Source organism: Salvelinus sp. IW2-2015, linkage group LG20 (genome assembly GCF_002910315.2).
Source record: "Salvelinus sp. IW2-2015 linkage group LG20, ASM291031v2, whole genome shotgun sequence".
NCBI lineage: Eukaryota > Metazoa > Chordata > Actinopteri > Salmoniformes > Salmonidae > Salvelinus > Salvelinus sp. IW2-2015.
In genome coordinates, this window is record NC_036860.1 from 46,789,171 (window position 1) to 46,813,358 (window position 24,188).

At 42.2% G+C, this 24,188-nt stretch overlaps 3 protein-coding genes across 10 annotated transcripts; 1 reads left to right on the top strand and 2 right to left on the bottom strand.

The window, feature by feature from the left end:
* Positions 1-37: 37 nt before the first annotated feature.
* On the bottom strand, positions 38-10,702 carry znhit1 (zinc finger, HIT-type containing 1). Of its 2 annotated transcripts, XM_070449437.1 has the most exons (6): positions 10,624-10,702; positions 5,324-5,453; positions 2,043-2,213; positions 1,858-1,937; positions 1,569-1,738; positions 38-1,427 (listed from the first exon to the last, which is right to left on the bottom strand). In XM_070449437.1, exons 2-6 carry the CDS (start codon positions 5,400-5,402, stop codon positions 1,406-1,408), a joined length of 522 nt encoding a protein of 173 aa, XP_070305538.1. In that variant the 5' UTR covers positions 5,403-5,453; positions 10,624-10,702; the 3' UTR covers positions 38-1,405. The 2 variants fall into 2 exon arrangements, with proteins under 2 accessions (XP_070305538.1, XP_023868584.1); XM_024012816.2 differs by lacking the exons at positions 5,324-5,453; positions 10,624-10,702 and adding an exon at positions 2,576-2,620.
* On the top strand, positions 8,471-11,715 carry LOC111980415 (asialoglycoprotein receptor 1). Of its 2 annotated transcripts, XM_024011144.2 has the most exons (7): positions 8,471-8,580; positions 8,726-8,845; positions 9,545-9,640; positions 10,273-10,368; positions 10,633-10,772; positions 10,990-11,099; positions 11,198-11,715. In XM_024011144.2, the coding sequence occupies exons 1-7, from the start codon at positions 8,544-8,546 to the stop codon at positions 11,349-11,351; spliced, it is 753 nt and encodes a 250-aa protein (XP_023866912.1). In that variant the 5' UTR covers positions 8,471-8,543; the 3' UTR covers positions 11,352-11,715. The 2 variants fall into 2 exon arrangements, with proteins under 2 accessions (XP_023866912.1, XP_023866913.1); XM_024011145.2 differs by lacking the exon at positions 10,273-10,368.
* Positions 11,534-23,651, bottom strand: LOC111980413 (serrate RNA effector molecule homolog). Of its 6 annotated transcripts, none has more exons than XM_024011143.2 (20): positions 23,543-23,651; positions 21,877-22,002; positions 21,598-21,726; positions 21,137-21,283; positions 18,116-18,304; positions 16,412-16,581; positions 16,039-16,223; positions 15,781-15,921; positions 15,350-15,545; positions 15,084-15,244; positions 14,830-14,891; positions 14,613-14,691; positions 14,276-14,470; positions 14,023-14,193; positions 13,704-13,857; positions 13,419-13,612; positions 13,101-13,257; positions 12,770-12,859; positions 11,947-12,049; positions 11,534-11,795 (listed from the first exon to the last, which is right to left on the bottom strand). In XM_024011143.2, exons 2-20 carry the CDS (start codon positions 21,996-21,998, stop codon positions 11,720-11,722), a joined length of 2,721 nt encoding a protein of 906 aa, XP_023866911.1. In that variant the 5' UTR covers positions 21,999-22,002; positions 23,543-23,651; the 3' UTR covers positions 11,534-11,719. The 6 variants fall into 6 exon arrangements, with proteins under 6 accessions (XP_023866911.1, XP_023866908.1, XP_070305536.1 ...); XM_024011140.2 differs by having other exon boundaries at positions 11,534-11,869; XM_070449435.1 differs by having other exon boundaries at positions 21,598-21,740; positions 21,876-22,002.
* Between the last annotated feature and the right edge of the window lie 537 nt (positions 23,652-24,188).

A 24,188-nucleotide genomic window follows, 5' to 3' on the forward strand; every position in this document is an offset into this window, starting at 1 on the left:
CGTATTTCTATAAAAAAAAATATTCATGGCCCAAGTGCTGGTTTAAGGTTTTAATAATTAGTGTCCTTTTTTTGCTTTTAGACAAATATCACTCATACAAGGTATTTTTTGTTGTTGTTGATAAATCCAAAAATCGCACTGAGGCGTCAAAGGTGCCCTGTTAATAAAATCCAGATTTGAATCTATACTGAACAAAAATATAAATGCAACATGTAAAGTGTTGGTGTGATGTTTCATGAGCTGAAATAAAATATCCCCGAAACTTGCCATACGCACATGAATATTATTTTGCTCTAATTTTGTGCACAAATTTGTTTACATCCCTGTTAGTGAGCATTTCTCCTTTGCCAAGATAATCCACCCACCTGACAGGTGTGGCATATCAAGAAGCTGATTAAACAGCATGATCACTACACAGGTGCACTTTGTGCTGGGGATAATAAAAGGCCACTCTATAAAACACAACACAATGCCACACGTTTTGAGGGAGCATGCAATTGGCATGCTGACTGCAGGAATGTCCACCAGAGCTGTTGCCAGAGAACGGAATGTTAATTTCACTACTATAAGCCGCCTCCAATGTAATTTTAGAGAATTTGGCAGTATGTCCAACCGGCCTCAAAACCGCAGACCGCGTGTAACCACGCCAGTCCAGGACCTTCACATCCGGCTTCTTCAACTGCAGGATCATCTGAGACCAGCCACCCGGACAGCTGATGAAACTGAGGAGTATTTCTGTCTGTAATAATGCCCTTTTGTGAGGAAAAACTCATTCTGATTGGCAGGGCCTGGCTCCCAAGTGGATGGGCCTACGTCCTCCCAGGCCCACCCATGGCTGTGCCCAGCACAGTTATGTAAAATCCATAGATTAGGGCCTAATTACTTGATTTCAATTGACTGATTTCCTTTTATGAACTTTAACTCAGTAAAATGGTTGAAATTATGGCATGTTGCGTTTTGATTTTTGTTCAGTATATGATTGTCAAATTCAGGCCTAGGCTGAAGCGCAGACGCACACTATGGAGCGAACACCATTCACTTTCTGCGTTATCGCTATCTCATGCAGGGGCTCCCATCAGATCACCACATGCCTGTTGCGACAGCAACAGCACAGTCCCCATTCAGCCTACGGAAGGGAGTCATACAGCTCATTCAGACTGACTGGATGGGTGTCATATGGCTCATTCAGACTGACTGGACGAGAGTGATATAGCTCTTTCAGACGGACGGGAGTCATATAGCTCATTCAGACTGACTGGGAGTCAAACAACTCATTCAGACTCACTGGACGGGAGTCATACAGCTCATTCAGATACTCTGATGCTGCACAAAAAAGAAACCTGTCCTTCAGTTGATGATCAAGCAATAAAATGAGGCAGCCATTCACACGTACCAGCTGAGAGCATCACACAGTCCACTTCAGACACCTGTGAGAGAAGGAGGGAGAGAGTAGTCATGGAAAATGGTGCTAAATTAAGAGTGGAAAAACTCTCATAAGTTCTACCCATCATAGCACTAACAACACTAAACCAAAAGAGAAGAGCCCTCTGCAGTGCCAGTGGTTTTACCTGGTTTCATGATGTGTGCCCAGGCAGCGGACACAGCAGTAGCGTGCCCCACAGGAAATGCAGGTGTAGGGAGACGGGAAGCCACACACGGCACAGAAGTGGCGCTGCGGCAGTTTGGAGGGCTCGGCACAAGCAGTCAGGTAGTTAGGTCCCTCATTCCCACTTAGTTCCTACAGGGAGCAGGTGGGAGAGGGAATGAAACTGAGAAGGATTGTAAAGAGAAGGAGCAGATGATTGAAGTGAGGGGAGGAAAGCATAGCTGCAGAGGGGGCTGACTTATGGACCTCACCTCTTCCTCCAGTACAGCCTGGAAGTTCTTCCGAAATCTCAATTTGAAATGATCTCCTCTTGTCTTCTTCCTCTTCTTGCCTGAAGATATGAGTGGAGTAAGTCATGAATTGACAGAGCAGTCATTGCAAGACGTCTTGGAATATTAGTAATATTATATCTCTGATCTGATTATGTTTGCTTTACCAGACTCATTGCTGTCATCAAACTGAGGGAGCCTCTTGGCCAGCTGGGGTAGGCTGGCATGAGGATCATCCTGGAAATTGTCCTTTTCAAGTGCCTCTAGCTGTCTGGTTAAGCGTCGCTGGCGCGTAGCGCAGTCCAAAACGCGCCGCTGGCCTGGGTCCTGGGATCGCACTGTAAAAAAGAAAGGATGTGATAGGAAACAAAATATGAATTTGCAAAAATAACGTATTTAGTATGAATTGTTGTAATCAATTAAGAGGACACTGTACAATAAATATATCAAGTATTGTAAATTACAATGGTGGGTTTTGAATTTGGCCCGGACCGTTACTAACGTTACTGATCTTGAGATGCGCGCGGAGGATGAGCAACATGCCGTTTATTTTCATTGTGATATCTAGTTGGAGAGTGTGCTAATGGGATCTCACTAGTGTAGCGTACGGACATGCTGCGAGTAATTTTTTCATTTTAATTGATCACCAACAGCAGAGTAGATCAATCAGTTTAAGAATACAAACACCACCAAACATTACCTGCTATTTTCTTCTCCACCATCGCTGCATAATAATTTCACCGGTGGGCGTGAGGGACATTTTATTGTTATTGGACCATAATAACGCGTTTTCGATTGTAATAAAACCTCATATTACTGAAAACAACTGTAGTAAGCATATTATTTATATAAAATTACTGATATCTCTATGTAAACATCTATTTTCCTAACAGCTATCTACTGTCGTCTAAATATTATAAATACTCAATATTTAGCCTAGTCTAAATTGGCCTACATTACATAGCCTACTGCATGTGGTAGGGTGTTAGGGAACAAAATTAAACTTTCGTTCTGGTGTTATACTTTATATTACAAGTTATAAGGAAGCTTTGCAGTAACACAAAACACTATTTCATGAGGATTGGAGTTACCATTGCTGAGATAACTTATTTTTAAATGAATGGAAAAGGTTGTGGAGAGGTCAGTGTTAATCACGAGTCGGCTCCCGAGTGGCACAGCAGTCTAAGGCACTGCATCTCAGTGTTAGAGGCGTCACAACAGACCCTGGTTCGATTTCAGGCTGTATCACAACCGGCCGTGTTTGGGAGTCCCATATGGTGGCACCAATTGGCCCAGCGTCGTCCGGGTTTAGGGTTTGGCCGGGGTAGGCCGTCATTGTAAATAAGAATTTGTTCTTAAACTGACTTGCCTAGTTAAATAAAGTTCAAATAAAATAAATTTTTTAAAACTAGTCAATAATAGCACCAAATCACCTGTTTGGATTTTTTTACTCAACATGTTTTGTCCAATATCTCAGGATAGGGTGGTCATATTGTTATGATGATTCAAATAAAGTAACATAAAATGCTATATAATGCAAATGAGGCATACAAATMACAGAATACATAATTACAGTCATTTAAGACCAGTAATTGAAGGTAGGGTGGTCATACTATTTACAAATCTTCATGTTTTATTCAAAACTGAGAGTTTGTAACAATTTATGAAATTAGAATACAACATGTTATACTATTTTATGCAAACGACATACTTAATATGGTAATTAGTCTGTACGGAATAAAAAAATACAGCATTTGTTAACATATATTGATGAGTAAGGTGGCACCCATGTGTGTGCACACGTACACACACACACCCCAGGGGTGCTAAGAGAGTACATATCATTGGGATTAAATAATAACGAACAAAAAGCAGAAGTGTGTGTGTAAGGAGCCTAGCAGCAAATATAATAAACACCCATCCCCCACACCACCTGCTGACCAACAATATTGAGAAGAGCCAGGGCCTAGCACCAGCAGCACGAGGGTAACATCACAACAAGCACCTGCACCTCCATTACTCTAGCCACTAGCACCTGACCATCTGTTGAATCTAACCAAAACTGAACCAGTGGAAGCAGAGTTCATTGTGGCTCACCACATTCTTGAAAAGTGAAATCGCAACCACAGACAGCAACAACACATGGATCCCACTCAGTGTTCTTCAACGATAAGGAGGGCCTTTGTCAGCAATGCCGACTGTGCTGTTGGCACTGAAACATGAATAACATTTTTGGGGCATCTACAGCAATGTGAGATAATTCGTTCTCCACCCTGAAGAACGTATTCAGTGAACACAAACTCTGAACACAGAGCATGTTACATTAACAAAAAGCCCATCTTATCCAGCTGGCATTTGTGATGGACCTGACAAGTACATTTTACCAGGAAGGAGAATGGAATCCGAAACTTCTCATGAGGTTCAACACAGCATCGAGGAGGCTGCAACTCTTCAAAATGCTAAGCTACAACTTTTATGGCCATGGCCGCCGTGCCAGAATGATTTATTCATTGGTTTTCCCTCATGTAACTGGTTGTTTGGCAAATTTCTTAATGTACGGCTTCATTTCGTATAGACTTGTATATATCGTAGATATCATTCTTATGTTATTATATAAAACTACGGTTGTTGGTGTGTACGGCTACCAGTAGTGATTTTAGCATGTAAATCTTGGTGGGGCAAACAAATTATAATGTGGGATGCATGCCAGCAAAGCCCCTACACAACACAACACTAAACAATACATGAATTGCACTATAACGGTGACAAACGGTGCCCACAAACTGTTAGGGCCTAAATAAAGCTGTCCCAACAGCAGTCCCAACACCTTACCACTGCTACACCTGGCTATCAGCGGAGCCTTGTCTGGCAGCGAAACAGTTCCTTCAGCCTCATTTACTGCATTTTAAGGAAACTTAACTGATATGGCTGACTTGCTTAAACAAACGTGGTTTCTACTGACAATTGAGATGTACACAACTATGGCATAAGGGGACGAAAAGCGGAAGAGGCAATCCATCATTTCGATTAAGACATTAATGACCGAGCTAGGACGGACGTAGTCAATATCACTATTTGTTCAGCACTTTTGAAATGTACAGCAACAGAAATCAGAACATGGGCTGTTCTTACAGTGTTCTCCCTGTACACCAAGTCAGAACCATAGGATAAATAAAAGGGACATATAAGCAGACAATGAAAGCTCTTACAATATTTAATTATTACATTTCTTTAAAACAGGTTATAGGCTACATGTGCACCAACAAGTCAGAACAGTGGGCAAAATTAAGAGTGGAAAATAGACCAAATTATTAGGGTGAGACACATGGGCTACTAACAGCTTAGAACACAACACACACTTAGTATTACTTTCTTAGCTACAGTATACATATCTCCCTGGCATATTACATCATTTATGCAGCAGCATACAATACATTTTTGGACTCACCTTGTTGTGCTGTGCTCACTTGAACAGGAAGGTGGCGCGGCGATCTTTCGTGGGCAAATTTTTCATCAAACCTTGTCATCAAAGTCTGGCATTATCTGGATGTATGGTGCTTTCAAGACAACTGGGAACTCTGAAAAAAACAAAGTCGAATCATGATAACCTCAGTGATCTTCAGGTCGTAGCTCTAGTAAGAGGCCTGAGTTCCCGACTTACAATTCCGAGTTGGATGACCATTCAAAACATATTTTCCCAGTCGAGCTCATTTTTTCCCCGAGTTCCCAGTTGTCTTGAACRCACTGAAGTCAGATTTCCCAGTTCGGAGTTAACAGTTGTTTTGAGCGAGGCAGAAATCATGCTGGATTGACAGCATGGCCAATGTTAAATATTTTTAAGCTTGGAAAAGAGACCCTTAAACAAAGATTTGGGACCACACACTCACTCCATTGAATAGCATGTTAGTGATTGCTTTGCAATGCTTACAGTTAGCCAATGATTCCTTCCAATCCACTCATTGTTGAGCTTGCAATTTGCAACTTGTTGTGTAATGTTTATTTCCAATGGCCGATGAGCACCGATACGTTTTATCTATAATTTATCTTAATTATTTATCTTCATATGACAAGGATTAAAAAGGATTTGCCAGTAGATTGTCGACTTGATTCATGATGATGACTGCTAGCTAAGATTTTGAAAGTATGATGTTAACATGATCAGTCCAATCAAAGATACCGTAGATTTGACGTCATTTTATCTGTGGCCAATGACCTTGAGCCTTCTTGGAGGGCACTTCTAATGTAACTCTATGGCAGCACCCAAGGGACTTGCATTTTTCGACCTCTACCCTTAGATATGGCAGTGACGTAGTGTCCTCATGAGTAACAGAACACTGAACCAATCACAGCGCAACTAGAGATCATTACCAAACCTTACGCTCCGTATTTTCCACTGGCTGCCCCACCCCCACAGAAAGCACTGAGCTAGACTGAAACACCTGCATTTTGGAGCTGCCTTACTCACAAAAGCAAAAAAGAGACTATGTTGGTATGCGGCTTTATTAACTCAATGATTTTATATATTTTTTTTACATTGTTTGCAAACTGATATGTGACACTTAAATGAACTAATGAGGGAATAACACACACCTGGTCATGGAAAAGCTGAGCAGCCAATTGTCCAATTACTTTTGGGGGGGTGGGAGGCACATATAAAAGRGCTGTAATTCCTACACCGTTCACCTGATTTGGATGTAAATCTGTGAATGTAAGTCTGCACATTCAGCTCACAGCAACTCCAATATGTTGTGGTAGACAGTTAAAGTAATAATAACTTGGTCAATGTCCAAATATTGATGGACCTGACTGTATGGAATTATGTAGATAGCAAAAAAGTGTTAAACAAATCAAAATATATGTTATATTTGAGATTCTTCAAAGTATCCACCCTTTGCCTTGATAACAGCTTTGCACATGCTTGGCATTCTCTCAACCAGCTTCATGAGGTAGTCACCTGGAATGCATTTCAATTAACAGGTGTGTCTTGTTAAAAGTTCATTTGTGGAATTCCCTTCCTTCTTAATGCGTTTGAGTCAATCAGTTGTGTTGTGACAAGGTAGGGGTGGTATACAGAAGATAGCCCTATTTGTTAAAAGACCAAGCCCATATTATGGCAAGAAAAGCACAAATAAGCAAAGAGAAAGGAAAGTCCATCATAACTTTAAGACATGAAGGTCAGTCAATCCAGGAAATGTGTAGTTGCAAAAACCATCAAGCGCTTTGATGAAACTGGCTCTCAGGAGGACCGCCACAGGAAAAGAAGACCCAGAGTTACCTCTGCTGCAGAGGATAAGTTCATTAGAGTTAACTGCACCTGAGATTGCAGCCCAAATAAATGCTTCACAGAGTTCAAGTAACAGACACATCTCATCATCAACTGTTCAGAGGAGAATGCGTGAATCAAGCCTTCATGGTCGAATTGCCGCAAAGAAACCACTACTAAAGGTCACCAATAATAAGAAAAGACTTGCTTGGGCCAAGAAACACGAGCAATGGTACTGTATGTCGGTTAATTACAACAACAAAAATCCCCAAGAGTGCTTCTAATCCAAGTTCCATCTGACTTACAATATACTATGATGCAGCATACAAGAGCTCTGTGTAGCTGTGTCAACATATGTTGCTTCCTAAAAATATGATTGTTTTGTCATGCATAGCAATGTTTCAGTAAGACATTGCCAAACAAGTCTCTAATTGTAAGAAAACAGAATTGAAACTAATAGCTTTAAATTCAACAAAAATGAAGGCAGGAAACACCCCACTCTGCAAAAACTGGTTGAATCAATGTTGTTTCCATATAATTTCAACCCAGAAAAACTATCAACGTGGAAAAACTGATTGGATTTGCAAAAAAGTCCTCATAAGGGCATTGTCTTTTTTCCACCCAACTTTTAACCTGTGGTGTACTTACAGTAAGTAGTATTTTGTGGTATCTGTACCTTAGTATTTATATTTTTGACTACTTTTACTTGTATTCCACTACATTCCAAAATAAAAAAAACAAATGTACTTTTTACTCCATGCATTTTCCCTGACACACAAAAGTACTTTTTGAATGCTTAACGGGACAGGGAAATGGTCCAATTCACACTTATCAAGAGAACATCCCTGGTCACTGCCTCTGATATGACGGACTCACTAAACACAAATGCTTCATTTGTAAATTATGTCTGAGTGTTGGAGTGTGCCCTTGACTATCCGTATTTTATTTTTTTTAAACATGAAAATTGTGCCGTTTGGATTGCCTAATATAAGTAATTTGAAATGATTAATACTTTTACATATACTTTTTTACATTTAAAACCAAATACTTTTAGACTTGTACTCAAGTAGTATTTTACTGATTGACTTTCACTAAAGTAATAATTTGGTTGATTTCACGTTGGTTGACAACTCAACCAAATGTAAATCAAAACTAGACGTTGAACTGACGTCTGTGCCCAGTGGGACAGGACTATAATGACCCCCTGCTGACTCTAACATACTGTGCAAGTGACCTGTGTCAGCGATTATTTTCGTAGGAAATATGATAAGGGAATTGAAACTTCAACCCCCCCCCCCCCCTCAGTTCACAGAATACATAAGGACTACTCAAACATTGAACCAATCTCTAACAGTTGCAGCAATCAATGACATACACAAAATAATTGCTCCAGGAGCTATTCGCTATGGATGAAAATGAAGATAAAGCATGGTGGAGACCAGGTATGGAAATTTACTGTATACTCTGTATTGAATAGAAACCTTGTGACTCCAGGATTGCCAAGAAAGGGGACAGGAGATATAACAACAACATCACCATGTATGGGCCAGGGCAAAATGAAAGTTCATGTATCGTATGTGTTTCCAGAATCCTCTCATGGGTACGTTCATCTGCTGTCTGCTAGCCGGTCCCAGTGGTACATGTGTGCAGCACTGTCTGTTACCCTCACTCTCTCCTTGTCTCTGCTCATCCTGATGCCCAGTCGGTGTGAGTACTGTACATGATTCCTCAAAAAATAAAGGATATATTATTTTACCTTTATTTATACCGGTTTTTCTCAATGAGATAACATCTCTTTTCCAAGAGAGACCTGGTCCAATAGCAGCAGGGAGAACAACGTTTTAGACAAAACAACTTACATACACTAACACAACATTAAACAAAACTATAAACACACATACAGTACAACAAAAACATTTTACGTTAAAAAAACACGAAAGCCTTGACTAAAAACAGCTGTCCTAAAGACAATTACACTCTTCTATGAAATATACATCGATCAAGTGTTTAAACTCCACCAAGGAAACTAGATCATAAKATTTTCAAATGTTCAGGAGAGAATTCCAGGACCACGGAGCTAAGTAACTAAAACTATTTCTACCATGACCTGTTCTCATTTTTGGTACTGTTAGAAGTAAATGAGAATGGGACCGGAATTTATATTTATTTACCGACCTGACTAAAAAAGAACAGAGATAAAATGGCATTTTACCCAATATGGCCTTATAAATCAGTGTATACCAGTGTTTAAGCCTACGCAAGTTCAATGACGACCAGCCAACAGCGCATATCCCAAACCCGGATATGAGCTCTTACAAATTTTCCTTTTATTACCCATATATAGTCTATCTATATCAGCATTTCCTGTTTTATTAACCTGTTTACCACCATGGGAATTTTCTTTAGTTGGCAGTGTGGACAGAAAGTTATCTGATTTGGAGAGATCCGTGTCAAATCTGACTGAATCTGTGTCCCTTCACTTATCAAAACTACATGAGAAAGGTTGGTCCATATTCAAATCTTTATTGATTATTGGTTATCTTGGACATTGTTGTATCTTTTTTTTCAGCCTACTTGTCAGTTACAGTGTTTAGGATTCAGAATAGATTAGATTAAACGATATAGAACACATCATCACTATGAATCCGATAGCATAACTTGTTATGCAGTTAAAAACAATAGCTACAGGAGCATGAGTGAAATGAGAAAAAAATATATATAACACAAATGTATAACATGAAACAACACAACAGTTCAAGTCCATGGCTACGATGCAATGGTTCAGGACAGAAGGTAGCCGACTAAACACAACGATTTATGATGGAATTGAGCGGACCTATTGTGGGTAGACTGGAGCGCGACGTCACATAAAATTACGTTTTTATCCGAAACTATTGACGACAGGACCCAAATAATAGCACGCAATTACATAGATATGTGTAATTGCCGGCTATTCTTTAGGTGTTGAAATCAGTAGTTTTTATATAAACGTATATGTATTTAACGTCGGACCTCAAGTCCGCCCACACTAGTCGCCGTACAACTAACGCTACATCATAAATGGTGGAGTTGAGTTTAATCGGCTAGACAGAATATGACAATGTTTGTGTTATCATCACGTCCATTTTCTGCAGTTGGTAGTCTGGAGATGAAGTTATCTGATTTGAAGAGATCAGTATTAAATATGACAGAACGTGTGTCCTTTCACTCATCAAAACTACCGAAGAAAGGTTGGTCCATATTACATTTCTTATTAATGGTTATAATGGACATTAGTGTATCAGATTTTTCAGCTGCAGTGCTTGGGATACATTTAGATTAAAATATGGTCATCATGACTATGATTTGATCTCTGACACGCTCTTAACCCCGGCCCCTAGATTGGTCCTATTCAATCTCAGTATTATATAATAGTCAACTTCATGTGTCACACTCTTCAAATTAACTGTATATAGTGTTAGTGTATACATCCGTATCTCTCCTACCTGTTAAAGTGGGCTGTCCTGATGGCTGGAATCTTCACAACTCCAGCTGCTACTTCTTCTCGGCTTACCGGGCTTCATGGTACACAGCCCGAGACTCCTGTAGGTCTATGGATGCCACACTGCTCATCCTAACTGACGAAGAAGAGTGGGTGCGTCACAGTTACACACACCTATATCCGTTCTTAGAACTTCTTTGTTCGTTGCATTTAGTTCATTTCCAAAGTGTTTCAGTATGGACGCTGAAGATACAGAACTGGCTTAATTCGGGTCTCTGAGGACTTTACACTGCCCTCTGCTGCTCATTAAATGCAATTAGACATTGCTTTAGAAGACCCTGTCCTGACACACTCATTCCCGCTGTAACAGGTCTTTGTAAACAGAATGAGTGTTGGTCGCATCTTTTGGCTTGGCCTGTCAGATGAGAGGACTGGAGAGTGGGAGTGGGTCAACGGGAGTCCTTACATCATGGACCAGAGGCAAGTACAATCAAATCATGAGTCGGACAATTTCCGCTCTCATTGTATGTCGGGTGCTTGAATAGTACAATTACTGTATCTTCACTGTGTGTTTGCAGTAAATGGATGCCAGGCCAACCTGATAACTGGACAGGGCATTCTATAGGGGGCACAGAGGACTGTGCCCATATCACCACATCGGGGAAACTCAATGACAACCACTGCACCGTTGCCTATACATTCATCTGCAAAGCCAGACCAGCACCCAACTAATAAAGCTAAACATTTCTAGGCTTTATGATTCAAAATATAACCTTAACAGGATTGGCTTGAATTAAGCAAGTCCTGTTTTCTATTTGATTGTCACGTTTGTGTATTTTTGCATGCCAAATATGTGGTTTGCTGTATTCCTGATCTAATACACCCATATAAAAAATATATATATTTGTAAAAAATTGTGCTAATGTCAAATTAGTTTTTATTGAGAACATTTCTTACAATTCAAGTGTGTTCCAATTGCACCGAGCCTTTGCTCTGCAGACATAAAAAAGAAATGCTAATGAATCATTACTTTACATAAGGGGATGAGACAGGGAAATTACACAATGATTAAAAACAAAATAAATAATAAAATTAATAGTCTAGAAGAAGTCGATGTCATCAGGTGCATCGAGGTCACGGTATTCAATGATGTTGCGTGGATCTCCCCGGGACATTCTGAAGGAAACAGCCAGGATGCAGAGTGGAGAGGAACAGTATAGAAATGGACAGAGAAAAATTTACAGAGGTTTCTAAATGCAAATAAGTCATTAGCAGAAAAGGAGAAGCTAGTGGTGGTATGTTTGTCCATAACTGACCAAGGTCTCACCTGTTGTTGCGGGGTTTACCAGGGTAGCCACCAGCCTGTCCACGAAAGTTGTCATAGTTACCCCGGCCGCCTCCGTACTGGTTTGGTGGGTAAGGAGGTCCACCTTGAAGAGAAAGGTAGTGTCATGTCAGAACACCTGAGAGCTGCAACCAAATGAATTACATAGTTGTAAACTGCCTTTGAACAAAATGTCAGGACAAGTGCTAATGTAAAAACAGTGGTGTAAGGTACTTAAGTAAAAATACTTTAAAGTACTAAAGTAGTTTTTTGGGGTGTGTACTTTACTATTTATATTTTGGGCAACTTTTACTTCACTACATTCCTAAAGAAATTTAATGACTTTTTATTCCAAGGATTTTCCTTGACACCCAAAAGTAGTCGTTATATTTTGAATCCTTAGCAGGACAGGAAAATGGTCCAAATCAAGCACTTATCATGAGAACATCCCTGGTCATCCCTACTGCCTCTGATCTGGCAGACTTACTAAACACAAAAGTATCTTTTATAAATTATGTCAGTGTGTGTGAGTGTGCCCCTGGCTATCCGTAAATTTTAAGAAAATGGTGCTGTCTGCTTTGCTTAATATAAAGAATATGAAATGATTTATACTTTTACTTTTGATACTTATGTTTAAAACCTAATACTTTTAGTCAAGTAGTATTTTAACGGGTGACTTCCACTTTTACTTGAGTAACTTTCTATTAAAAGGTATCTATACTTTTACTCAAGTATGACAATTGGGTACTTTTTCCACCATTGTGTAAAAGGGACTTAATGAATCAATGTGATTGGTAATATAACAGGTGGGGAGGTAGACGCTCACCTCCGTAACCCATGACAGGAGGACGAGGCTGACCGGGCCCGAAGCCCATGAGGCCTTGGGGAGGGAAGGGCATGCCTTGAGAGAGAACTCCTACAGAAAGATGGAGAGAGACAAAGTCAGTGGAATAATAATATAGACAAAAAGGATTCAATGATACAGCATCACCTACACCTAAACTATTCTAGAAGCATTAGGGGCCTGTTCAGGAAGATGTAATGTTACAGAACGTTAAAATAAAACTGGATGGTGTAGAACAGATATGATTGTCAGAGAGAACAGGGAATCGTGTCAGGTCTACTGATTCTATTTGTATGTGCAACGTGTCCCTCACCTTGTCCTGGGCCGAGCGGAGGAGGGGGCTTCATCTCTGGGAGGGAAGGTCGCTTGGCATCCATGAGAAAGTTGTTGAAAAACACCACCTCCCTTTTCACCTCCTCAATCTTGTCCCCGTGTTTGTTCAGGATGTGCTTGCGCACAAACTCTGGGCCCTGGCCAGGCAGAAGGAACAAATTCATTCACATTTTAATCTGCACCACACCTTGGCAAGGCGATAAAGACCAGTACATGCTCAATGCTCTTTGGGTATGCAATATTTCCCATTTTACCAATTTACTTCCACCCTAACACAGACACACAAATACAGATGCACCTTGAACTTCTTGCCACTGAGGGGGCAGAGCCACTTGTCCTTGCCCAGCTCCTGGGTGTTGGCCAACACAAACTTCTCCACCTCCTGCTCCGGGTCCTTCCGGCCCATTTTTCCTGCCTCCTCCTCCGATAGCTTCTCCTTCACACTGAACAGGGGGCTCAGCCTCTCCTCAAATGTCTTCTGCCACTCCAACACTGGGTGCATGACAGGGGGAGACAGTCAGTCAATAGTGTGTCAGTGTATGATGCCCAGCCAGTGTTGAATATACAGTAGTGTGGTACTCACCTTCCCCGTGTGCGATGCGATTGGGAGGGATGGGCCCACGGACATGGATCATGCCACAACGGTTGGGCATCTCATCCTCGCTGGGGTACTCGCAGTTGTTGTAGTAGTCGATGGAATGGACAATACGCAGGTACAAGAGAAGACGGTCCAACACCTGGGAAGAGATTAAGGAAATCAAGTCACCATTAGATAATTTACTTTTCTCTTCTTAATTTYACTACCTGTACTTTAGCGTCAGACAAAACCCACACAGTTCACTGCCTACAAAGAGCGTGTAAAGCAGCTGTGTATCAGTGTGAGCCAAGACAGATGGACGGACCTTGACCAGCTTGTCGTCCCTTTCCACAGTGATCTCGGCTGGGTAGCCCTCCTTGGTGCCCTCCTCTGCGTCAGCTCCACCCACACTGCCCAGAAGCTCCTCCTCCTCAGCGCTCACCTCCTCTATCAGGTAGTCAGTGATGTTCTTCAGGATGGGGTTCTGAGCCGCCACCTGATACCACATAATACAATATTAAACATACAAGAAACTCATATGTATTGCAAAGACACCCAATTGCTTTCTGTGTGTGTACCTCCACAGCAGACACTGCCTCTCCACGGGACTTGTGGCTCCACAGCCTGCCTCTGTGGTCCAGGGAGTGGATGAGTTTGGCTGACAGCTTGATGTCGTTTCGTAGCACCTGTTTGTGCTGAGTGATACCATTGATGTTGCGGACCCTCCGGGCCAGGTCTCTGTTTACCCCCGGAGCCAGCTCACAGTCACGCAGCTACATGTAGCAGAGGGGACATACAGGGTCAGACCAATCACTAACCAGCTGTGTGACTCGAGTGCAATATCTTGCTCATCACCGGGTTCCAGGTCCAGAACTACCTAATTTTGTAGTCTTGATTAGAGGTTGTTAAACTCACTCTGATGTTCTGGAGGTTCCAGCAGGTCTCCTTGATGTTGACACTACGGTCAAACGTCACCCAGCAGCGACGGAAGAACCTGACATTGGATGGAGGTGGTTAAAGGTATACAAACATGAGGTGAATGACAGAAGTTCAATTTTTAACAGTCCACTATAGTCCATTAGCAGCAGAGGGGGTCAGGCTGTGGGTATGGTCAGATGGAAGTGGAACTAACCTGCGCTCTGGTTGGGGCTCAGACAAACACACTCGCATGAACCCAGGATATCTCCGACACAGCTGAGGCAGAAACAATAGGTTACTTCTTCCTCTAGGATGCCTAAGGTCATTGTGTGTGTGGGTACAGCTGTATCAGAGTCCTTTGCATCAATGTAACTTTTCATACAGGAATTCCGAGTAATTCTGACAGTCCATTCTGACAGTCCATTCAAGTGTTCAGTATGATTGTACAGTCAGATTGAATGAACTTACAGCTATGATCTCTGCCTTGGAGATGGTGGGGGCGATGCTCCTCATGAATAGAGAGCAGGTCCTGTGGAGAGGCCGGGGTCTCGGGGGCTGGTCCTCCTTGGGTTTCTTCTCTTCCTTCTCCCTTTCCTTTGGTTTCTCGTCTTTGATTTTTTTTCTGTCAGCTATACAATTTGTGGGGTGCAGAGAAGGCATTACGAGACTTAAAACATTTTAATATTCAAATATATTTTTAACAGTGACCCCACCTCGGTCCTGTCATCGCTCACCTTCACACTCTTCTTCCTCCTCTTCATCCTTGTCCTCCCCTTCCTCACCCTCATCCTCCTTTTCCTCACCCTCCTCCCTCTCGGCAGGTTTATCAGAGGAATGATGGGAGTTGGAGTCCGAGTCTGAGTCACTCTCAGAGGCACTAGCCTCATCTTCACTGTCTCCACTGTGCTTCCTCTTCCTCTTCTTACTCAGCTAACACACGGGAAGGAAAATAGGTTGTGGTAAGGGTCAATAGATCCATGTCAATAAGCCCAAATCCTAACTTAAGATCTGTGTGTAACTCCTGTACAAATTTCTCATTGTCATCAATACAAGACTTCACAAATGTTCACACAGATCTCAAGTTAGGATTCAGCCCCTTTAAGCGCACCACATTCATTCTAAAGACAGAAAGAGCGAATAAGACACATGGGTGCTAGACACTAACCTTCTTAGGCTCAGGCACAACCTCTTTGCTTTTCATCTCTTTTTCTCCTTCCTCCTCTTTCTCTTCTCCCTCACTCCCTCCTTCTGCTGCCTCACCACCACCGTTTGCACCTTTCTCCATGCTGCAGGCARCATTCTCCCCCTGTGGCAGAGTTCGCTTACATCAATGACCAGCTGACAAGAGGGATTCCTGTTCTGAAGGGCAAGAGTAGAGCAGGCCAGGGCAAAGAAAAAGTGGTTACGACAAGAGACAGCATACCTTCTCTTTGTCAGCTGGGGGTTTGCCGTCATTGTCCATATCCTTAGGCTCCTCTTTTTTGTGGGGCTCAGTTCCCGGACCACCAGCTGCCGCCCTGTCAGCTCTCCCTCTTTCCTCTTCCTCCTCAGACGGAAGCTCCAGGATGCGCAGGTCATAATCTGTCCCTCCCTCCATCTTTATCACAGCTAAAGGACAGAGGAAAGGACTGGGTTAGGATATAGAACCTGTTGAGGTTACTAATATTCACCAACAAATACAAACACTTCACTCCTCCTGACACTAATTAAAACGAAGGTTGACAGCAAAATACTCTCCAACAGAGAGATGAATGAAGCCATTAGAGACACCTCCCTCAGCCCTTCCACGACTCTACCTGCATCCAAGACCTTCATGATAGCCTGTGCCTTCTCTATGTCCAGGGAGACTGTGTCGAACCAGCCGTTCTCCATTAGGAACATGTAGACATTCAGCCGGTTCTGCAGGGCACTGTGGGACTCCGCCTTCCGCTGGCCCGCCTCATCCGGGTGGTACTTGGATCGGAACCTGCGTTTACAACAATGTCCCCAAAAAGGCACAGGAGAGAGACGGGCAGGGATGGAGGAATGTTAAAGAAAGCACTTGTATGCATATCCAGGCCAAATAAACTGGCCTACAGCACTGAACTGGGCCCTATCTACTTCAGTTCTATACCTAAACAGTAAATCAAACATTACATAAATAAATACTAAGGACACCTGGTTTTTCTGAACCTTCCTGAATCCTGCAATGTTTTATTAGGGAGGAAAACAGCATGTCCATCAATTAAATGCTACTAGCTAGGCCTAATCAAGTGACTGCCATATGAAGAAACTGGCCCTGAAAATGCTAGGTGCTCTCTGGGGTTTGAGGTGCTACTGTAGATTTTTCACAAAGTTTGCATGGTGTTATGTTTGTGTGTGGGTATAGCTGTTTGTGAAACATATCAGGACACTTTAGGTTAACTCACCAAAAATAAGGCAGAAAGGACACAAAAAAAGAAAGAACATAACAGTTCAGAATTGTACAGTTCAGAAGGGCAAATTTGCCATGGTGTGGACTAAATTTACCTTTTCTTCTCCCAGTATAACAACACACATATATACTGAGAGGGGTCTCTTCTGTAAAAATGCGCTCCACTTCACCCCCCTACTGTGTTTGTGTGCACACAATTTCATTTTCGGGATTCGCTTTGATCCAAATACAAAAACAAAAATGGGGGGAAAAAAGCATCACATACTAAAGAAAAGAAAAAATATTTCCATGCGCGCAAAGTGGTTTATTTGCCTGTCTAGCTAGGATCCCTGGTACTGTACATCTAAGAGCAACTGCATTGTGCGCAGTGCAAGCCCTAGCTGTCTAACAACGATTCCTGTGAGGAGTTCCAGTGTCTCGTCTTCAAAAACCTTGTTGTGAAGGACGGGGGAGGAGTGGGAGGGAAGAAGGTTTGGTTAAGTTAAGAAAACWAAAAAAAAGAGCATTGACATTGTATGATCCCTGGACACACCGGTGAAAAAAATGGTGATAAGCACCAGAGACAATCGTATTCTATTTACAACTGCGACAACTGACAATCCAATCAGATTCACTTCAGAGCTAAATCTTTATTTCCTGTTTATTAGCTAGGCTATTTACTGACCATGAATGATGGTGCCCAACCATTGTAATAACCCACCATTCTTATCTAAAAGTGGCATGGTATGCATAATAAGCCTACCCCAAAAACTAGGTTTTCTTAACACTATCAATAACAGATCAAAGTCATTTAGAAAATGATGATGTATGTGCAGGATGCTTTAGATACACCAATTTGTCCATACCATTTTTCAACTACACTCAACTCTCACACGTCTTGATATCGCACCCGGTCAAATAAAGGTCTAACATCTTCCACAAACTACACTGTCTTTACCAAGCCATTAACAAAAGGCTCCAATCTCAACTATCAGATCTATTTGACAGAGACAATTTCTATAAATAGAGGTCGTCAGTGTAGCCAGTCTAATTCACAGCACACTGATTATTAATACTAATAGTTCAGCAAAGGCTCTGATAAACGTACCACTCTTCATCTTTGTGAGCAAGGAAGAAGTCCTGCATCTGCTGCCGTCGGAAGTCTATCTTGTACTCATTATAACGCTTAACTGCCTCAGTCTCATCCACAGAGTCATCCAGGGACAGCAGGAACTCCTTAAAGCTCTTCATCACTGGAGGCGGTGGGCCCAGGTCCATATCATGGATGTTACCTAGCCTAGAAAACATAGGACAGGGTTAAAAAAAGAGAGTGAAATAACATTGACCTAAGGGCAAGATAATCTATTTGGTGGAACAGTCCAGTGTTAGTTTTGCCTGCAATTTTTGATTTAGTCTTAAAATACCTTTTAGTCTTAGTCATATCTTCCTTCGTTAAGTCTAGTTTTAGACAGACATTTCAGGTCACAATATTAAATAATGAATATATAGGCTACCTCTAACTTCCATCATGTGCACATTCAGATAGCCTTGTCCAACTAGGCCTATACTATCCCCGCATATTCCTTAGCTGAAAACATTGAGATGGTGCCAGATTGTAACCAATGCCAACCATAATTAACCATATAGGTTATAAAGCCTTGGCTCCAGGTTAAACAATATACAGCTCAGATTTTCTCCCCATCATAACCCTCAAGGGGGTAAATAACAGTAGTTTCCTTGAAAAGGAGTTTCAGCTTTACAAAAACGCAGAAGTATTACTATACTCCTAATATTCAATTTGCATTTGCAGGCCGCAGCGCGGGAGCAGCAACGCAGAGGAATGAATAACAGCGCACATGGGGAAAATAGAACTTCTGATATGATCTTAGAACAAAAATAGTCTACATGGAAGTAAGAGAGAGTAAACATGGTTTCTAGTTGACCTTAGTTACAAATCAAGTGTCCTGGCTTCGCATCAGTTCAAAAGATCGAGGAGTGACTGATGTGACCACCAGGGAGCTGTGTGGGAGAATAGTATATTCTAGTCATSGCTCATCCTAGATAACTACTGCTGTACACACCTTTTCTAGTCATATGCTGTCTTCATACACACAACAATATAAAACGCAACATGTAAAGTGTTGGTCCCATGTTTCATGAGCTGAAATAAAAGATCCCAGAAATGTCCCCATACGCACAAAAAAGCTTTCATTTTTTGCCACAAATTTGTTTACATCCCTGTTAGTGAGCATTTCTCCTTTGCCAAGATAATCCATCCACCCGACAGGTGTGGCATATCAAGAAGCTAAACAACATGAGTATTACAAAGGCGGTCCTTGTGTTGGGGACAATAGAAGGCCACTCTAAAATGTGCAGTTGTGTCACAATGCCACAGATTAGGTCTCAAGTTGAGAGGGAGACTGCAATTCACATGCTGACTGCAGGACTGTCCACCAGAACTGTTGGCAGAGAATTGAATGTTCATGTCTTTACCATACTCRGCCTTCAACGTCAGTAGAGAATTTGGCAGTATATCCAACCGGCCTCACAAGCGCAGACTACGTGTAACCACGCCAGCACAGGACCTCCACATCCTGCGGGATCGTCAGACCAGCCACCCGGACAGCTGACGAAACTGTGGGTTTGCACAACCGCAGAATATCTGCACAAACTGTCAGAAACCGTCTCAGGGAAGCTCATCTGCGTTCTCATCGTCCTCACCAGGATCTTGACCTGACTGAAATTAGGCGTTGTAAGCCACCTTTGATGGCCATTGGCACACTGGAGAAGTGTACTTTTCAAAGATAAATCCCAGTTTCAACTGTACTGGGCAGATGGTAGACGTTGTGAACAGAGTGCCCCATGGTGACGGTGGGGTTATGGTATGGGCAAGCATAAGCTACGGACAACGAACACAATTGGATTTTATCAATGGCAATTTGAATGGACAAAGATACCGTGATGGGATCCTGAAGGCCCATTTTTGTGCCATTCAMCCGCCACCACCACCTCGTTTCAGATTGATGATGCACGGTCCCATGTTGCAAGGATCTGTACATAATTTCTGGAYGCTGAACATGTCCCAGTTCTTCCATGTCCTGCATACTTACAAGACATGTCACCCACTGAGCATGTATGTGATTCTTTGGATCGAAAGCGTGTTCCAGTTCCCGCCAATATCCAGCAACTTCGCACAGCCAATGAAGAGGAGTGGGACAACATTCCACAATCAACAGCCTGATCAACTCTACGTGAAGGCTATGTGTGGCGCTGCATGAGACAAAAAGTGGTCACACCAGATAGTTTTTTTGATCCACAACCCTACCTTTTTTAAGGAATCTTTGACCAACAGATGCATGTCTGTATTCCAAGTCGTGAAATCCATAGATTAGGGCCTAATTGATTTATTACAATTGACTGATTTCTTTATATGAACTGTCACTCAGTAAAATACTTGAAATTGTTGCATTTACATATTTGTTCAGTGTACATTATATGTATACATTTATATTCCGGTCTCTGACGTTGCTCCTTCTGACATTTCTTAATTTTTCTGGATTATGTGTGTTTTATTTTGTTGTTGTAAATGTATTGCTCGGTATTACTGCACCGCTGGAGCTAGAAARACAAGCATTTCACTGCAACTGCAATAACATCTGCAAATGCAAAAAATWAACTCTGATTTGAGAGCCAGGCAGACCAGCCCAATCAGACTGKACAACTGAAAGATATAAATTCTGCCAATGAGAGGTTTGAATTAAATAATCTGCATGCATACATGTTTAGGATTGGACAAAACAGAAAAGGAGATTCATGTCAAATTAAGTTTCCATTAGTCTCATATGAAATTCTCTTCTTGTCACATTTTCATTGACTAAAATGAAAAGTAATAGTTATAATATATATATATTTATTTTACAGGTCATCTAGTCTCGTTATCATAGTTTCGTCAGGAAAAATAGGCAAGAGACAAATATTTTTTGTCAGTTGTGGTTGACAAAATTAACACTGGAACAATCACAGCACCAGTCAGGGACATGGTGCCATTTGATGGTTATCTGCTTTCCACATATGACTAAACGGCATCTCTGCATGAACAGGTTGGTTGTGCCCAGTCTACTCTCCTCACCTTGCCTGGATGGGGATGCCATGGTGAGGCTGCATGAGGTGCAGGTCAGGGTGGCCCCAGGGCTGTGGAGGAGCGTAGCTGGGGCCTCCGCCACCACCATAGCCCAAGTCATACCCCCCATGGTAGGGATCTCCGCCATGGTCATCCCTGATCAAAACAGAGGGAGGACTAGATCAAACATTTTAGATTGACTCCGCCAGGTCAGCGGAGTCAATCACCACCTTCCGGAGACACCTGAAACCCCACCTCTTTAAGGAATACCTAGGATAGGATAAAGTAATACTTCTACCCCCCCCACCCCTTAAAAGAGTTAGATGCACTATTGTAAAGTGGTTGTTCCACTGGATATCATAAGGTGAATGCACCAATTTGTAAGTCTCTCTGGATAAGAGCGTCTGCTAAATGACTTAAATGTWAAATGTAAATTTGAAGACAGTGATGTAGATTAATTTGATTCTCACCAGTCTCTCCTCATGCGTTTTTGTTGGGGACTCATGTCGTGCCTGGGTGGGGAGAACCTCTCCCTTCGACCCCTCTCGTAGTCCCGATACTCCCCCCGGCTACGACGCTCCCTGCCCCTGTCCCACTCCCTGGCAGATGGGCGCCAGTAAACAGAAAAAGCAAAAAGATACATGTGAAATACCATGCATGAAATGGATTGGAAATGTTCTCTCATTTCGAATAGAGTCACTTCCCATGTTGGGGGTGAGGGAATACACTGTCTATTTCCTCTTCCTCACCTGTCATTCCAGTCATCCCTACGCCTGTCCTCTCTCTCTCGGGAGCGGTCATAGTTGTCGCTCCTCTCACGACGGAACTTGTCTCTCCTTCTGCGATCATATTCATCATCACTGTCTGCCATCGCCCTAAATTTTAAGTCAGTCTACAAATTAGCATAAACGTTCAAATGGTAAATGGTAGTTAGCCTTGTAGGTACCAAGCAAATTAAATATATCAAGTTACACTGGGCCGCCCTTAACTACTATCATCAAATGTGGTGTGTGGTGTGGGTGCTGTGCTTTGGCAAAGTGGGTGGGGTTATATCCTTCCTGTTTGGCCCTGTCCGGGGGTATCATCGGATGGGGCCACAGTGTCTCCTGAGCCCTCCTGTCTCAGCCTCCAGTATTTATGCTGCAGTAGTTTATGTGTCGAGGGGCTAGGGTCAGTTTGTTATATCTGGAGTACTTCTCCTGTCTTATCCGGTGTCCTGTGTGAATTTAAGTATTCTCTCTCTAATTCTCTCTTTCTTTCTCTCTCGGAGGACCATGCCTCAGGACGACCTGACATGATGACTCCTTGCTGTCCCCAGTCCACCTGGCCGTGCTGCTGCTCCAGTTTCAACTGTTCTGCCTGCGGCTATGGAACCCTGACCTGTTCACCGGACGTGCTACCTGTCCCAGACCTGCTGTTTTCAACTCTCTAGAGACKGCAGGAGCGGTAGAGATACTCTTAATGATCGGCTATGAAAAGCGAACTGACATTTACTCCTGAGGTGCTGACTTGCTGCACCCTCGACAACTACTGTGATTATTATTATTTGTCCATGCTGGTCATTTATGAACATTTGAACATCTTGGCCATGTTCTGTTATAATCTCCACCTGGCACAGCCAGAAGAGGACTGGCCACCCCTCATAGCCTGGTTCCTCTTCCTAGGTTTTGGCCTTTCTAGGGAGTTCTTCCTCACCTGCATTGCTTGCTGTCTGGGGTTTTAGGCTGGGTTTCTGTACAGCACTTTGAGATATCAGCTGATGTAAGAAGGGCTATATAAATACATTTGATTTGAAATGAACATCTACATGACTATGTCCTTAACTATAATGTGTCGCAAAGCATTTGCCTGCTGATTGATCTCTGCTAGTGCTGCTACTAGGAATCACATGACAAATTATAGTAGCTAACCAACATCTTGCATGACATTTCAAGTAGGTACAAAGATACTAACCCCCTTTAGTATGGTGTAGCTACCTAGCTGTTTATGTTTCTAGCTAACATTAGTGTTTGAGCCGCGTTAGCTAGCTTGAATAGGAGTTTCAAAGTAGATTTAGTGAAATTAGCTAGGTATTATACTTATTTTTCAATGGTAGCCAGTTGTAGCTTAATTAGGTACTTACAATTATTTACTAGTATCTTAGTTTACATTTTCAGAGTAGTAAGCTAACGTTAGCTACCTTACCCAACGCTGTAGCTAAGATAGCTAGCCAACTACCGTTAGCCGTTACTATAGTACTAAAAGCGGCAGACGCAAACAAAGCAAGGTTGGTGCTTTTACTAGGCCCAGGCCGAATACCGTTATATTTCACGTGCTACAAAGCGTAATATGCTGTTACTTCCTATACGTAACATGAACGTTAGTATAGCTACATCCCTTGACAGCATGATATTAAACTTTATAGAGGTACATTACCTATTTTTTTAAATCACGTTGTTTTAGCAAACCTGTGTGGTCTCTCTTCCTGGCGTGAATGGTGAAATAGCATCTACTTCTTCGGTGGGATTTATCGGCGGTTGGCATCCAACGTTATGGTGCATTACCGCCACCTACTGTACTGGAGTGTGGGGCAGAGACAGGGAGAAACTAAATCCCACCTTCCGGCTCCGTTGCTATTAAAAAAAGATAACAAAATATTTGAGAATATATCTAATGACGTTCATTCAATATACTCTTTAAATGAATTTCCTGTATCCCCTTCTCCCTCATWATAGATCTCATCCTCTCTCTTTCCCTCCAATAATGTCCACACTGTATCAATACATGCTCCACTGTCTCTGTTTCCTGGCAATACTCACATTTTCCTGTTGGATGCTTTRKWATCACATGTAAGGTCTTATTAAACTGGCTGTGTCCCACCCTTAATCTTGTAAATATAGCCTCCTCTCTTCTGTTCCTTCCTGCTGCTCTCCTCTCCCCAACTTTCCTCTGTACTTGAAATACATGCCTGCCCTTAGTATCTCTATTCCACTGCTCCTGCCAGTTCTCCACCATCACTGTCCATATCATGCTTTTTGCCTCTGCCTTGCTCATTGAAACTACCACATCAACATCCCCACTA